We start from the raw sequence: 17,081 nt of genomic DNA on the forward strand, positions 1-17,081 counted from the left end.
TGCTCCAAGTAAGATCTAAAAAAGTATAAATATTCCAAAACAACTGAAAGGCGCCCATAGAACTCATCCACATCAGCATATTTCTTTAAATATCAGATTAATTTTAACTGTATTATCAGTGTTAGCAGAAAATAATTAATAGACCATTTCCATTTTTATTTTTTATTTTTTCCCAGGCTCCCCCCCCCCCCCCCCAAGATACACTGCTTATTCTGATTTAAAGCTCCTGCTTCTTGTTTCACTTGAAGTACATATGAAAGTACATCTGTGAAAAGAAGGAACAAGCATAGTGGGATCACTTTGACAAATTCCCTACCTACATCTCCTAACCTGACCCTGAGCACCATAGCTTGCTTACCTGGGGCTACCATGCCTGCTGTATTTCAGAAGATTTTTCTCAAGACTAAAGCCTAAGAATTAGGCCTAACCTACCAGAATATTTCCCAGTACCAAACTAAACAAAACTACAGAAATACAATGAAAGAAAAATGAAAACAAAAACCCCAAACACGCCACTGTTCAAGGCTGTCAGCCTCTCAGGTCTTTCTGTAAAGAAGTTACATGCCTGCACCAAGTCTGAGCATGGAAACGAGGATAATTATTTACCGACAACCCACTCTTAACAGCAGAGTAAGTTGTACCACTCAGTCCTAAGCAGTGATGCAGAACCAGCATTTCACATTTTCCCAATAATGACAGATCTGAAGACTCTGAGATCTATGCATTTTAATAGATTTTAAATATTTTTTAAAGTCACACTGCTTTGTCAGTTTTGTAATGTATATTTAATTTCTACTTACATTTTAAATAGAATAATGCATTTAACTAGACAATAAAACTGCAGATGCTTTTTTTGCACACAGCTTTATCCGGCATTCCTTTTCAGTGAACCGTGAAAAAAAATTGTTAATTTTTCATATTTGCCTGTATTTAGTCTGCATATTTGATGGCACTACTGGTCTCTGTACTAGCTAATTTTGTTATTATAGTATGCATCTCTAAACCCCAAATATAGTAATATAATAGTCTTGTCAGAAAAAAACCCATCTCATATAATTAACAATTTTAGATAAAAATTTTGTAACAGGGGAAAAGACACATGAAACCTAAGCATCATAGAACCAGGAACTGAACCTTCACATATACTCTTGGGCTCCAACAGTCAGAGTACATTAACACTAGCACAGTTGTTATAGTGTTAGACAAATGTAAAAAGATTTATGATCTTGCCAAAATTAAGGTAAGAGAAATATTGTGCCGCATGTTTTAAGAGAATCTGTTCAAAACAATTTTTAAGCTACAGGAAGCTTTTACCACAAGCAACTTGTAACAGTGGACAAAATCCAGGAAAGCCTCTTGAATTTTTAAACCTCAGTGAAATTACCTGGTTAAGGAAAGCAGCCCTTAGGTCATAACAAGCCTGTTTCTGCACTTCTGTATTACCTGCTCATACCTTGAAGGGATTCATTTTACCAAATGACAACATACATACACATCTCCAACTTAAACCAGTCTTAATCCAAGCAGAAGGCCATTGCTATTGCAAAGGTGATAACAAAAAGTGAGTGTGCTAAAAAGTTCGCATCACCCCAGCAATTCTGATTTTGATTAAAAATAAGGCACAGGGTGCTCTCTGAAAAAGTAAGTGGGGTAATCCACCTGAAGTGGGGCTCCCCACCTGAACAGGTCACAAGATTATTACTCATGAAAGCATCGTGCTAGCAAATGCTGAGGCCTACAAGCAGGAATCCCTTCAGTTGCCAGGTAATCTTAGCCAACTCCTGGCAGGGTGGGAAGAGGGAAGGTGTCTTGGATGTCATCAGGACTGCAAAAAGAAAGCTTTAGAAACCATCACCACCTGCTGCACAGGGGCACAGAAACGTATCCCCGCAGAACTCCCTTCCTCACCCCATTCTTCTAAAACTCCTCACAGACCTCCATGTGCTGGAAGCATAGAGCAACTTCTCCCCTTCCCTGCCAACACCATCCAGGAGCAGGAAAGCAGCATACCAGACATGCAGAATGGAGGCCCAGCTGCGCCTTTTCCTCCTTTTCCCTGTCAGTCCCAGGCCCACCTGAAAGATGATCACTGACCACCAGTCACTGCACTACACGTGCACACGAGCTGGGCTGGGGACAGAGCAAGGAGGGTAATCCAATACAAGCAGCACATTAGAACTATGGGCACTACAGTAGTTCAGCGAATTCAGTATTGTGTACTTTCAGGATTTCAGATTGCCCACCTCAAGCCTGATGTTTGGTGGCCTTGAAGAAATGCAGATGAATGTGAATGTGCACGAGTCATCTGCTGCCAAAATATTTCATTATCAGATTTTGTTTCTATCTCAAAGAGATTAAACCATTTAGATTAGTCAATGAAAGAAAAACCCAAGTAGGAAGAAATAAAATGGTGTTCCCTACTCAGCAGTAACATGCGTCTCAGCTTGTCTGGATTTTACCCTTGCTGTTATGACAGGTAAGTGAATAAAATTACTTGACATACGATAAAGCAAAATCTGATTACTCCTTCAAACACATTAAGGCAGCAGTGGACTACTATATTAGACACTTAGGTTCTCTATTTAGAAAGATCTCGGGAGTCTTTTGAACTTTGTAAAGCATAATTTTAAACAATTCTTCCTATTTTCTACTTAGGAATAAAAGTAAAGAAGGGTAACTGACAGTGTAATTCAAACCACAATTGTATTTTACCTCTCAAATGAAGCAATTTTCCCCCTACCTCAACAATGCTTACTGAAATACCCTTCTCTAGTTTGCAAGTTTGGAGGTTTTCCCTTCCAAATGAAACTATCATTGAAAGATCCATTTTCTCAGATGGGAAAGGCAGCATAAACTCCCACTCTTTATACCCACACTTGCCCTCCTTTCCCTATCAAAGTTAAAGCACAAATAAAAATATATAAACTAGATTGTATGTCCCAGAAATAGGCAAAAAAACCAAACAAGGCTGTGAGCTTCAGCAAAGGCTGACATTTTCTAAACTGCTTTGCTAGAAAAGCACTCACCAACTTACTGTAGTGAACACAGCTACATGATTCAACAGCTGGTTTGTCATATTGCCCATGTTTGCTATTACAGTGCACCTCACTGCAAGGAAGTCTGGAATTCAGCAGACCAATAAAAGACCCTTAGAAGAGGGGCCCAAAACACCATAGGATTTCTCATCAAGGTAATTACAGAGAACGAGGGAAGACAAAGTCACCAGAAATAGTAATCCTATCTTATCCCTGTAACATGGGAAAAGATACTCAGAAAGGACTCAAAATATAGCTGAGGAACTACCCATTACTGAAAGAGAAAAACACAATATAAAGAGTTAAAAACACAATATAAAGAGTTGGAAGCAAGCTATTTGTTGGATCATAACACTTCGCATTATAAATGTAATAGACAATGTATGTTGAACTTATAAAACCTAGGAATAGCTTTCAAGAGAGAAAACATTTAGCTCTGCATCAAAGTTTTTGACTGTGAAAGACACTTTAACATAATGTTTTCTACATTTCTCTTATGTAGCTTTCAAAAAAGAAAAGTGACAGAATTCTTGGTGAAACTACTTACATTGAAGGCATTAGCTGCATTTTTATCATAATACTTCTTCTTTTCATACTTATCCCTAATGAAAAATTCCACAGCTCTGGAAGTAGCCCATTTAAGGAAAATATGCATTCAGATAAATAGCAGCATTAACCTAAAAAAACCTGACGGGTTATCCAAATTAAAGAATTGCACCAGATTCTTGCTCCATCTCATTTTGTAGTTCTAAAACAGAACAAACTGCTTTACACAGAACAATTGCTATTGCAGTGTCAAAAAGAGGGTTGTTTTACTACAGAGAATGAATCAGTTTAATCTCTTAATGAAACAATACGAGAAAGATATACTAGAAGTAACGCAATGTTCCACAGTTAGGACGTTTTTGCTTGATATTTATAAGCTACGGGGCTGCATTACTGCAAATACTTGAATAAAGGTACTCATATATGGTAAATAATTAATGGTATTGTTTACCATCAGAACTTGGGAAAACAGTATTTTCTTTTCAGGTAAAAGGTGAAATGCATGTACCTGTTCCCCGATTTGCACAAATTATATCATGCATCAAAAGCTGATCGTAAACAGTTCTCAGAGGTAAGTCCTCCATGAGAATCTCCTACTATAACAAATACCTCTGTGGAAGGGAAAGAAAACCAAAACACTAGTGCTAGAAATACATTGAAGCAAAGGTGGAAATAGCAGCAAGGATATTGATGTAGAAGATCAGAACTGACAACTTCCTAGCTCAAACACAAGGAGGATAAATAGTTGCTTTCCTCAATTATTGTCTCATCCAAAAGCAGTGTGATTACTTTTAACTTTAGTAAAGCTGATTCTCTGGTATCTCTAGAATAAATTTCAATGAATTTGTTTGGTGATCTGATTATCCATTCAAAAATTGAAACTGCAACTGTGGAAGCTCGGATTCATTGCCTCAAACTGCCACAGCAATTTTTCTTCGATCAATAGAAAGACACTTTAGCTCCACATACTATTGCTTAAGATTAACACTGAGCTCACAGCACCCAGTTCCTTCATTCTGTGCATCAAGTTATATCATCAACAATGACATTTAGATTCAAACTGTATGCAAGTGTCACCTGAACACACTGAATCATAAAAGCTGCAAAAACCGTAACATTCTTTGCTGCCTCTTCCCAAATACGCAATTGTGTAATAATACGCAACTCCCATAACTTTTCAGATTTAGCCAAGACAGGATTCCCTCAGAAATTTTATTTTCAAATTCACAGTAGAAATTATTGCATTATATAACCATAGTGGGAGGAAGAGATAGAAAAAGGGAATTGAATCTTTTTCCATGCTATTGGGCTGTAATTGGATAACTACATTAAATTAGAAGTAATTTAGAATTAAACAGAAAATATTTTAAACTTTATTTCTATAAAATACCTTAGAAAAAACTATCACTTCTTCAAATAAAGTCTTAGTTATTTGCCAAAATTAACATTTTCAGATGGCATATTTATTTTGCCAAGTGTTCTAAGTTTTGGTTGCTCAAGATTTTGGTGTTTGGTATTTTAGTTCTTTTGCATAAATATTTCCCTATTTTTAGCAGATTCCCAGAATGCACACTTGACATTTCAGACAATTTGAAAGTTTTAATTTGAAAATTATTAATCACCGAATCATAAGTACGTAAATTTCATAGGGTTTAATTTTTCAGGATGCTATTACACTGGGATATTGAGTTGTGTATTTTGAAAAATACCCACTTTATTCAAGTTACACCACTTCAATATGCATGATTTTCCGGAGCACATTTAAGTTTCTTTAGATCAATAACCTACTGCGCTCTTGGTAACAACAAAAAAAAAAAATATAATTAAAGCAACCTCAACACATGCCAAAACTGTTTTAAGAGAGTAAAATGAAGAGACAAAATACAATTCTACAATTCACTCTACTCTTGTGGAAATAAAAGTAGAAAAAAAAACGCTTTCAAACAGGAAGCTAAAGCTGCCATTCAAAAACACATCAAGATGATCCTCAAAGTTAGCTTCTATGCCAGAGCATCCCTGGCAAGTACAAGGGAAGAATAAAAAAATGCCCAGAAAGGTCAGTCTTGTGATTAAGCAGCAGAAGTGATGGGGGGGGGGGCGGGGACTGGACCTTTAGCCGGAGATTTTGGGAAGATCTCAAATACACGTTTCTCTTGTGTCTCCATTCTACTACCTAAAAAATAGAAATAATTATATTGTAGTGCTACAGGAAGTTAAACACTAACATAGAAGAACAAACACAAAAGTGATCATTACATGCAAAGAGTTTTCATGGTTAATCCAAAAGAATATTCAGAGTATTTAAAATATTCATAACCAGAATACCGATGAGACAGTGCTGATTTTGTAGTGATACAAAGGGCAAAGAGGAAAGGCAAAAAAAGCCCACAACAGCAGCTTGTCATGAATGCCATGTAGGTAAGTAGCTGACAGAGTTACGGGGAAATTGAGAATAAAACATAAAATTGAGAAATAAAATAGAAAAGGTTGGCATCCTCTCTCCTAGCACTGTGTTTTTTAATAAACACATGAAATTAAATATATGCAGTTGACCAAGACCTTAGAAACACTTAGAAACCGACAACTGTTTAAAAGGCTATATAATTATTTCAAAATATACAGTATCAAAGTGATTATTTTTAAAGTCTAAAAATGCAGAGTTTGGTCTGATCTGGCAAGAAAAGCTTATAGTAAAGCTTTATTGCTTCTCCTGCAATAACACCAGTGAATTCAAATTAGCTGCGGGAAGAACAAAATATACATCTTCAAGACCTATTTTTGAATAAGTTTTAGTCAAAGTATTTCAGTCTTATGGCTGAAATAAAGTTCTAGAATATTACAGCTGGAATACTACAGTTACATATGCATAAGAAAATTGTATTTTTATCTTAAAAGCTACTGCAGTATGAAAAAACGTATCTTTTTTGCTCAAGTGCATTTTGTAATGAGGAGGCTAACCCTTAAAAAAAAAACTTCTGCGCAGAGCATATCAAGCATACTATCTAATAAACAGAAGGACCAATATCACTTTCGGACATAGAAGAAGAAAATTCAGATCCAGTTACAACTAAGTCTGTTTAGCCGCCTCCATAGCTTGTATCATCTTCAAGGTAAGAGAGGTAAGGAAAGATTCAGCTCACTTAACAGTAGTTGTTTAGGATCTCATTATAGTTAAAGACTTCCAGTAAGATCAGGTGAAGCAAATCCTACCTGTGGAGTAACTTCACTGTATGAGGAGCCAATACAAATCTAAATTAATGCCATTATACATTATCCTAATGATTCAGTACATTCAAATAAGGTATTAAGGAAAGTTATTTATTGGTGACAATTTTTCTCCCAACCTTCCCTTCCAGGTATATGGTAATAACCACACGGCAACACAAGTGGTGGCCATTAGGGAGGTTTGGTTTATTTAGATATTCTCATGCTACTCATCTGTGCTCACACACTTCAGAGAACGTACGCACTCCAACTCAAAAAAATTACAGAGTACCTAATCTAGAGAAAGGAATCCATACTTCACTTGAGTAGGATCCAATGGCTCATTTTACTTCACCATTCAGCTCATTATTTCCTGTTCAAATGTTTCTAACTTCAGCTGGCAGTTACTCAAGATACAGACAGAATATTCAAGAGCTTCCTAGTATCACTCTAACTTCCTACATACAGGAAATTTATGAAGTCACCTCTTCTGAAAGTAAAAATAAATGGGGCTTGCCAAATCTCATTATGAAGTAGATTTGCTATAACTGAAGTAATTTAAACCTTTTCTGAACAGTTCCCAACTTCCACTGTCATATCTTGTACAACAATGTCAATGAAATAAATAAGGCGAGTTGCCAAACGCAGCAGTTCCTTGAATCGGTCATACCATCTAAGTCGCATTAAACATCATTTCAATGTGAAAGCTAAACCAAAAAGGATACTGATCTGTTTGAGGTCTTCGGAAGTTCTCTGGTAGATTAGCTTCATAGAGTAGTCTTGCTTTAGTATTTCCCATTTCCTGCATGCACTAAGGAAAAGCGGTAGAAAACTGTTAGTTCATGTCCATTAATATTTTAAATCCTGAAACAGTCAGAATGCTACTGGTATGCTTAAATGACATCAAGTTTTTAACTTGAAGACCTCCCTGCTGTCATATGTCTTAGGAGATGCTCCCATGGCACAGGAGGGCTGCTGCCAAGACTTGTTGGACAAAAGCTAACAACACAGACACTGTTTACTGCATAAACTAACCCATCCAGCAAAAGATAAGCTTTCATCTTTTAGGATGGCTGTTCAAACCAAGAGGAACAAAGGTAAGAAAATGTGTCTGGCACCATAAAGAGGCTTCAGACTGGAGCAGACTTCGAATAGTGAGGGCTTGGTACACCAAAAGAATGTAATCAACAATGAGACAAACGTGTGAACCTTACCTTACTATCCCCTACTAAAAAGGAAAAGGCTTGCAACACATTTGCTACAGACATAACAAAGCAGCAGCTTTCAGAGTCCCCACATAAGGTACAATATAGCTAATATGATACAGAAAAGATAGCTAAACCAATTTCTGAAGTGAGTTTTCAGAATTTAAACTCATTACAGTAGAAATATAACACATTAAAACTACTTTAATTGTAAAACATTTAAGTTGGGGCATCATGATACGCTCAAATCCTTTCAGAAGGACTCCTGGCATTCCTTTCAAATTAGAAACATATTTTAAGGTATTTTACCTGTATTTGTTCTGGTGTCCATTGGTCCAAGTTGACAGACTTGACCCTTGATATATGGACCCCAAGATTTCGATGTATTCCAGCACATCTGATGCAAATAAAAACACCGGTGTTCCAAGAGGCCCATCTTGGACCTAAAGGGAATAGGGAAATCAATTATTTTCAAAACTCCATATACTGTGAAGAATTTCTTTAGCATAGTTCTATACTGACAACAGGAATAAACAAGTATGGATAAAGGCTCACAACTGTTACTCTGGGGTATCTATTACTTCTAACAATCTCCATTGTTAGTAATTTTATCTACATCTTTCTACTTCTAAGTGATGCCACATAACATTCGAGTTAGCCAGATTAAGCTAGGAAGTCATACGGTGTTGTACACAGCCCTCCCCTGCACATGAGAAAAAAGAACCCCAAACAAACTTTACAAACTTGGCTTACTAGTAACAACAAAGTTTTGCTTACATCTTGAATAATCCTTGTGGCTACGCATAAGATGCAAGCATCAGCAGAAATCAGTAGAAGTTGCCCCCTTTTCTCCAATTAAAAGCATCCCAAGACACGTATCTGAACTTGGAATTAAATGCAGGGCAATCTTATATTAATGTAACAAATGCTTTAGTACCTCATACAGCACAGACTTTACAACAGTAGCATGCAAGCTCTTAGGGAATAATACACAGATTTGCAAAACTAGCTCATGAAAATGTCCACGACTAAGAACAGTGGAAAACTGAACCCATTCAGTACCCTCGATTCCTACACTACAGTATCAGTTGCCATTCACAGCCCAATGAATTTGCTCACAGAATCAGGTCGATTTATGAACCTTACCATTGTTTCTCAGCTGTGTTGGCATGTTCAGAGAGACCTAGAATATGCTGGCCTGAACTCCCAGTGACACTTGGGATGTCTGACTTGAAGTTACTAAACAGTCTCAAACATTTATATCATTTTATTTCAGCCCCATACACCACCAATGTTTAAGGCACTGCTTTAAAGCCCATCTGATTCGGAGCTCTAAAGAGCTCAAAGATTAAGTCATTGATCATCACAAGCAAGAAGGCACACTGAAGAGTTGGAAAACATTTCAAGCAATTAATTTCCACTTTTGTATGATAAGATGCGGACCTAGACCACTTATGCAACTGTAGCAGTTTGCATTACAATATTAATAAATCGTACACATTCCTGTGGCCTAGAAAATAATTTTATGCCTTCTTCTCCTGATCTTTAGCTTAGAACTGTGTTGGGTTGACCACAGTCAAGCACCCACAGAGCTGCTCACTCACTTTCCTGCAGGACAGAGAGAAAACAGAAGGAAAGTGAGATGACGTGCAGACTGAGATAAGAACAGTTTTACTAAGTGAAGCAATAACTGCACACAAGCAAAAAAAAAAAAATATATTTCTTCACTACTTCCCATTGGCAGGCAGGTATCCAGCCACTTCCTAGAAAGCCGGGCCTCAGCACACACAAGACTTGCTTTGGAAGACACCACCGTAACCAAGAATGTCCTTTCTTCTTCCTTTCCTTGAGCATTTATTGCTGAGCATAATCATACGGTGGGGAATGGTCAGTTAGAGTCAGCAACAGTCCCAGCTGTCTCCTCCCAATTTCTTGCCCACTCACCCACAGCCCACTCATCTGCAGGGGGCAGAACAAAAAAATATAAAAATTAAAAAAAAATCCCTGATAGCATGCAGCACTGTTCAGCAAAAGGCCAAAACACGCAAGTTGGGAGAAATCCTTTCAGTTAAGACTCCATTCTTTTGAGCTGGTATTCAAAAATCCCAAGATAACATTCACAGGTCCCCAAATTTGTTGCAAGAAGCCTTCCCCTTACTAGTGGAAATATTGGCTATATTTAAGGTAGCCACCTTGCTTTTAATTTCTCATATTCAAGATCTCAAAAAGTCAAGTGACCTACATCCATTAGTCAACCTTTAAAACCAAAATGATTAAGATGACTGGCAGTTTTCAAAATTAAGTGTTACCATCATAGAATTGGATTTCAGGCGTCAAGAGATCTAACAGTTACTCATTGAAACTAACACATAATTTCCCACAGGGCACTTCTACGTTAAAACTACTACTTGTCAGGTAAGATCAAACCAGTCAAGCTTTTTACCACGTGTGTCTTAAATAGTTCAACAACTAGCAACCTGTTAATCTGCCTATTTTCCCTTATAAAACACTACAAACACAAAATACCCTGTCCTTACAGTCTGTGTAGACCTATATTATTATTACAGGAAGATCCCACTTAAAATTTATATGACTTTACTTTTAGTACTCCAGGGTAGAGCTTTGCAGGCCATTTGCCTGAACATAGCAAGTTTCAGCTAAAGCAGTATACCAGAAGAAACTTCATAAAAAAACCTTCTTAGCCACTTCACTGTAGATGGACAACGCACCTCAGCTTATGCAATTGCTTCATGTACCCATAGTGGTTTATAAACAAAAAGGTAAGGCAAAGCAAGAAGTGTCCAACAGCTTCTCCAGGTTTTTTCCTCCAAGGTATAACCCAGGGATGTGCCTTCCAAAGAGGAAGGTCGGTTTTGATCGCATTATAGGGACAGAAGGTGCTTATCTGTTGCATTTATGTGCCATTCACGTTATCCTATACAGTGTTTACAGTCACTATAAACTTTTTACTGCAACAGTTTTTGTACAGCTAGACATCACATGAGTTTCCTATTTTTCAGGTTCTTCCTTAGCTATGATATCTCAGACAAGCAAGTTCTACATTAATGAGAAAAGACCAGAATGAGGGCTTGACATGACTAAAGTCTCTCTTAATAAACGAAAAGACAGATCAGATCATTAATATCATAGTTTAACATTTTAACTTAATTTTTTATTAACAAGACCATAACACAGCTTGTCAATTAGCTGGTTTTCTCCTGGAAAAGAGCAGTCTTTTATTTTCCCAGATGCTCAGACTTCATTAGTTTGTACTTATTCCTGAAGTAACTTAGGGAAATCAAATATATTTAAGCAATAAAGTAACAAATTAAGCAACAGAACAACAGACAAACCTGAGTCTAGACAAAAATGTTCATATGTAATCTCTGAATGTATTTCAGACTAATGACAATACGCAATATTGAACACTTCAAATGACTAATGTTTTTAATTAATACAGATTAATCATAGCCACAGTTAAGCAGTAGTCAAAAGAAGTTACAAAATAATGTTTTCTCTGTGGGCATCAAACCAGCTGTGCTTGACTTAACCAGTCAACTAAAGCTTGAAGTCCGTAAACCTTCCTGTGTGAGAAATGTTTAACAGTTATTTGGACTGATTCAATAAACAATTTACAGTTATCTCAATTCTGTATAAAGTCAGAATCCTTATTTCTGTACACAGGAAGTATTTTGCACTTAGTGGAAATACTCACAGGTTTCTTCTCACTGAATCCTTAAAGATACCTTAAAGATTTGGGTTTCTCCAACAAAATTTACAAAAGGAATCTACTTTATCTACTGTATGTATCTTGCTAGCTAATTAAGAAGAGAGACATTTGGCTTCAGAAATGAAGACTGGACATTAAGAATCTTGATGACTACTATTTCATGCTATTTAAAACACCTTTGTATGTCAGTAGCAATGCTATCTTACCTATCAAGAACTGCACTATACCAACTCAAATCAGACAACATTAACATGAAATACTATTTGACGTAAGTTTTAATACAATTGTAATTTTATTCTTTTGAAAGCCATTTTAATACAAACCTTTTACTAAAAGATTTTACAAGAAGAGCCGAGCTGCACTTCACCAGCTTGCTGCACCACTTATCAATGCACCACTGACATAAAAACATACTTCAAACAATGTCTTCGGTACTTTAAGGTATTTTTAACTGCTTAAAAATATTTTCAGCCTCTTTCATCCTTTTCTGAAGTCAATTTAAGGAAAAAAGCTGTAGGACTTGGTACTGTTCTGAAAATGACCAATGGTTATACTGGGATACTATGAAGTCCCTGAAACGCTACCTGACTGAAACAAGGGGAAAAAGAATCAGCAATCCTAAACCAGACTGCTGCTTCCAAGATGAGAATCTAATTTATTTTCTTCAATCTAAATATTTTATTTCTTTTCTATATTTTTCTACTGGTTAAGTTTCCTTTTCAGTTCTTAATAGGTAGTTAGGTAAGGTCAGCTGTGAAGGTGTGCGTGCTATTTTCCAGAGGAATTGTCAAGACAAGATTTTTGAATGCATTAGGTCACTCTTGTGAACATGTGACAACATTCCTTAGGATGGCCTGACATTAACAATTGAAGTAACCTTTACACAGTAACTAACCCTGAATAAAAATCCACGAGGTACATTGTGCATATTTAATCTTACTGGCAACTTTAATTTGGTAACCTTCATAAAAAGCAATGACTACGTTTTGATTTGAATTTAAACCCAGCACAAGTGCAAATAAGTAGAAAGATGGATCTGAGCCGTCAAATGACTTCACACAAATTAATCTGGAGCCTTGTCCATGTTAAATGGAGAATACCAGGGGACATTTCCTGCTGCACTGGGCCTGGCTGGGATGGCATTAACTTGCTTCATAGCAGCACGTATGGAGTTGTGCTTTGAATTTGTGACTAAAACAGTGCTGGTAACACCAATGGTTTAGCTACGGCTGGACAGTGTCTGCAGAGAGTCAAGGCTTTCCTTCTACCCCCACACAGTAGGCAGGGGGTGGAGAAGGGGCTGGGAGGGGACCAAGTCAGGCACAGTGGACCCCAACTGACCAAAGGGACATCGTGCTCAGGAACAAAAGCTGGGGGAAAGAAGGAGGAAGAAGCGGGGGCATTTGTGGTTATGGTGTCTGCCTTCCCAAACAACTGTTACGCATGCTGAGACCCTGCTCTCCAGGATGTAGCTGGACATCTGCCTGCTGATGGGAAGTAGCGAATGAAATTCTCTTTTTGCTTCACTCATGTGCACAGCTTTTGCTCTCCTTATTAAACTATCACAATCTCAAGCTACAAGTCTTTCCACTCTCCTACTTTCTCCCCACTCCACAGGAGAAGGAACCGCGCAAGACATAGGGTGGGTGTTCACCTACTTGCCAGGATCAACCCACCATGCCTGCTACTACATTAGTTTGTGTTAGGAATTGTACATCAAGTTTTGAATAGAAACTAGAATTCCATTAGATGCACAGGAACAGCAGTATTTGCTATGTGTTTAGAGTATTTATGGAGTCCTTTACTTGAGACCATCTAGACTAAGAATGAAAAAAATATTTAAGCAGGAAATGTTGTGTCTTCTGACATGTCTTTAAGGTTTTAGAATTGCTAGATAACTTGTGAATTTAAGAACCAATCTGGAGAGTTTTTTCCAGTTACAGTAGACTTCCATGCCAGTATAGTTACTGTACAGAACCAACATCCTCCCTACTTGCAGAAATATCTACAGCTACTAAAAAACTGAGAACATCTCAAAGAATTACTTCAGTTGTTTAAAAATTAAGCAATAAAGAGCTTGAAAGTAACTTACATAATTTTAGAAACAAATCTTCACATAAGTTTATTTCAAACCAATTTTTAAATTGCTGCAAAGGTTATCCATCTTGACATGACATTCTTTTATTCCAAAACGCAAATTCAAAGTGTGAATTTTGTGAAAAAAGCATCATTTTTACATATTTTCCAGCGAGGCAAAAGCTTTTGTCCCAACATATTTCAAAAATTTCCCCCCTTTTTCCCCCACACTGTCCCTTCTTCAAGATATTATTTTTTATGGGATATTTCTCCTCCATATTATTTAAACCAGACTAGTACCTTGCACATGCTTGATGTGTGTGCATATACTCCCATATATCCCTTTCTTCCCATATATATATATATCCACCCCCCTAACTCATTCAATTAGGACCATGTGTTCTTCCACTCCATTACATTAGAAAGCTGACTGAAGAAGCTGCAATAAACATTCACAGATTGCTGACACACCCCACTAATGTAATTATAGCTGATACAAAAAGTTGGTTGTAGGTACAGCTGATACAGATCTTCGGGCAAGAATGATGACAGGAATGATAATGCTGGTATAGTGCATTTCCAAAGAAAACACAAGACAAAGCACATTAGTTTTTACAAGTCCAAGGTTTAAGTTTTATTCCAAACTGCTGGGTTTTTATTTTGCATCAGCAGATGCATAGTACTGTATTGGGTCCAGAACAAGGCTTACATGACACTGCTCATTCAAAACGCTGAGGGAAAAGCACTTCACCTGTATTACAAAAAACGTGGAAGCCTTGTATACTAAGTGTATATCAATACAAACAGTCAATACAGTGTGAAACACTGCTTCAGTGCTGTGATTAGTTTGTATAAAAATCCTGCAACTGCTTTAAACACCTCAATCAACTCTCCATCCTCTGCTTCTACCTGCAGTAAGAAATCAGTGAGAAAGGTTATACGCTAACAGACAAGATTGGGCAGGAGTAGGACCAACTGTCACACAAACAAGTTAAAAACAAAAAAAAGGCAGCAGAGACCAGAACAAAATAAAGAGGCAAAAGGAAACAAAAGTACTGGGATATGACATAACTGGGAGATGCCCACAATGGAGCAAGTATAAGATTACTGCACGTATGACTACAAAATAGGAGAATGATGATGGTTGCCTCCCTCACTGCAATAATTGAGAGTTTCCTTCCCTCCATCAGTCCACTACCATGTGTTCAGCTTAATGTAACTGCAAGGTTAATACTGAAATACTTCTTTTGCTGCAACACAAGTGCTGCCCACTCTTACTAAACATCTCAATTTACAGAGAGCAAACAGAGGTCAGAACTGGGGCAAAACGAACAAGTACACAGCCCTTCAATTTTATATTTGCTGTCAAAGGGATGGGTGACTGGTTTACATCTCGGCAAACTACTCTGAACCCTTTATGCTACGTGCATAAACCCAATTACCCAGGAGACTACAAAATCTGAGACAAAGTTATCAATGAAGAAAGCTTGTCAAGCTTAAGTTTAAATAAGGTTTGTATGAGATGCCCATAAAACCAAAGTTAGTTTCCACTCTACATTCTTGCAGTTGCCAATTAGCAATTCTACAAGGAAGGAAATCAAGTATTACATATAACAGAGCGCTACTGCTTTGCATTTCAATACAGTCTGCAGCAAACTTATCTTGGGTCAACATCTTCAAATACTTATGGCAGACTACAATTCGTCCTTGCCCTCAGCTGCAGCTCACCTGTCTTTTGACCATAAAAGTGGCCACAGTGAAGTCACTTGCTTTTTCCTCTGTGTCTCCAAATTCTGCTGCTGGTTGAGAGACTTGTTTTTTCAAATAACTGGCTCCATCTTGTGGAACAGGGCATTAACTGCAAGAAAGCCTACACATCTTTTCTGACTCGCCCTGACTCGTTGCTAGCCACTTCCTGAAAACTATCACTTTCTAGCCAAAGACCAGTAAGTCTCAATGGCTGCATCAGCGCAAGCATGCCCCATGCAGTGCTCACTCTCTCTGTGTTACTCCCCCAGTTCATATTACACAAATGTTCTGCTACTCCATATTTCAACCAGGTTATCAACAAATATTTTGCAGAAACATCTGTAATTTCTTCAAGATGGGATACAGATAAAGATCATGAACAGAAGAAAGCACTCACATATCAGATACAGAGCAAAGAAAGAAACCCAGAAAGCAGTGGTTGTATTCTGTGTAATTCAACACAAGAAGAGCTAAGTAACACAAAACTGTCCCTCCTCCAGCAGCTCCTCAGGGAAGAATAAAGAACAAGGCGAAACGATAGTCACTCCTCCGAGATTCCCTCCTTGAAACATAGCATCCTACAGACAGCGATTAAGTCAAGGCTCAAAACCAATACAGTTATTAGAATCCATTTTCAGTCTAATCCTGCTTCTTCAAAGACCCCTCTTACTAACCTCACTGGAGGCTGCTTATTTCTCCCCCCAAAAGGTAGAATCACATCCACCATCTCCAGCCATTTTTGATCCACAGTCTCTCAGCAGACACAAAAAAAAAAAAAAAAAAAAAAAGAGGAAAAAAATCCAAGAAAACACACACAAACCCCACAACACAAAAAGCTTAATTGCAATGCTAATCATGTCCTCTGCATCAGACATTGTGAATTAAAGAACAAATTTTAGAAAGAATAAAAGATCTTACATAAAGATCTTCAAGCAAAGGTAACCACAAGAACCAAGGTACAAGAATCTTTATTCTCAAATAAAATGTTATTCAAGGTCTTTGAACCTTCAGAGACTACTGATATGGGACTGTTTACCCATCACTTGATCCACTGAATTAGTTTCTGATTAAGCAGAACAAACAGCCTGAAGCACGTTCTTGTGTCACATCTACTTCCCCACATTAAGCTTGATTTCTTTTCCTCTACAGTAGAAAAGGCTTCCTTGCTTTACCACTATACCCTACGACTAGGAAAACCATGCAAGCGCAGTCTTTGCATGCTTTTCAGATATCAAAGTCTAAGTATGCAACAAAATACTGTTCTATATAAACAAAGACAAAAGGTCATAGCTTAAACACATCTTTAAAAGATCTTAGAAGACATCTTCAGAAGTCTCTTGTAGCTGGCTTAGTAAGCCTGTGATAGATAGTCAAGGCCAGAATTTGAGAACTTCAGATCTGTCATATTAAAAAAAACAGAAGGGGGGTTCAAACAAGCAGGGCTGTTTTAATAGATTTAAATAAAATTGAACTCAACAGCATAACATTGCACTGAAGGCAGACAATACAAGCAATGAAACAGCCCAGCTCCATAAC

General features: G+C 37.4%; 1 protein-coding gene across 5 annotated transcripts in view; it reads right to left on the reverse strand.

Moving 5' to 3' along the window:
- SMAP1 (small ArfGAP 1) overlaps positions 1–17,081 on the reverse strand; it is a 96,066-nt gene that overhangs the window by 61,043 nt on the left and 17,942 nt on the right. For all 5 annotated transcript variants that reach the window (XM_056342403.1, XM_056342402.1, XM_056342401.1 and 2 more), the window contains exons 2-4: positions 8,300–8,433; positions 7,511–7,596; positions 3,583–3,658 (exon numbers count right to left, since the gene is read on the reverse strand). In XM_056342403.1, the coding sequence (XP_056198378.1) occupies positions 3,583–3,658; positions 7,511–7,596; positions 8,300–8,433 (296 nt within the window). The remainder of the gene's footprint in view (positions 1–3,582; positions 3,659–7,510; positions 7,597–8,299; positions 8,434–17,081) is intronic.

This window comes from Falco biarmicus, chromosome 6 (genome assembly GCF_023638135.1).
Source record: "Falco biarmicus isolate bFalBia1 chromosome 6, bFalBia1.pri, whole genome shotgun sequence".
NCBI classification, from domain to species: domain Eukaryota; kingdom Metazoa; phylum Chordata; class Aves; order Falconiformes; family Falconidae; genus Falco; species Falco biarmicus.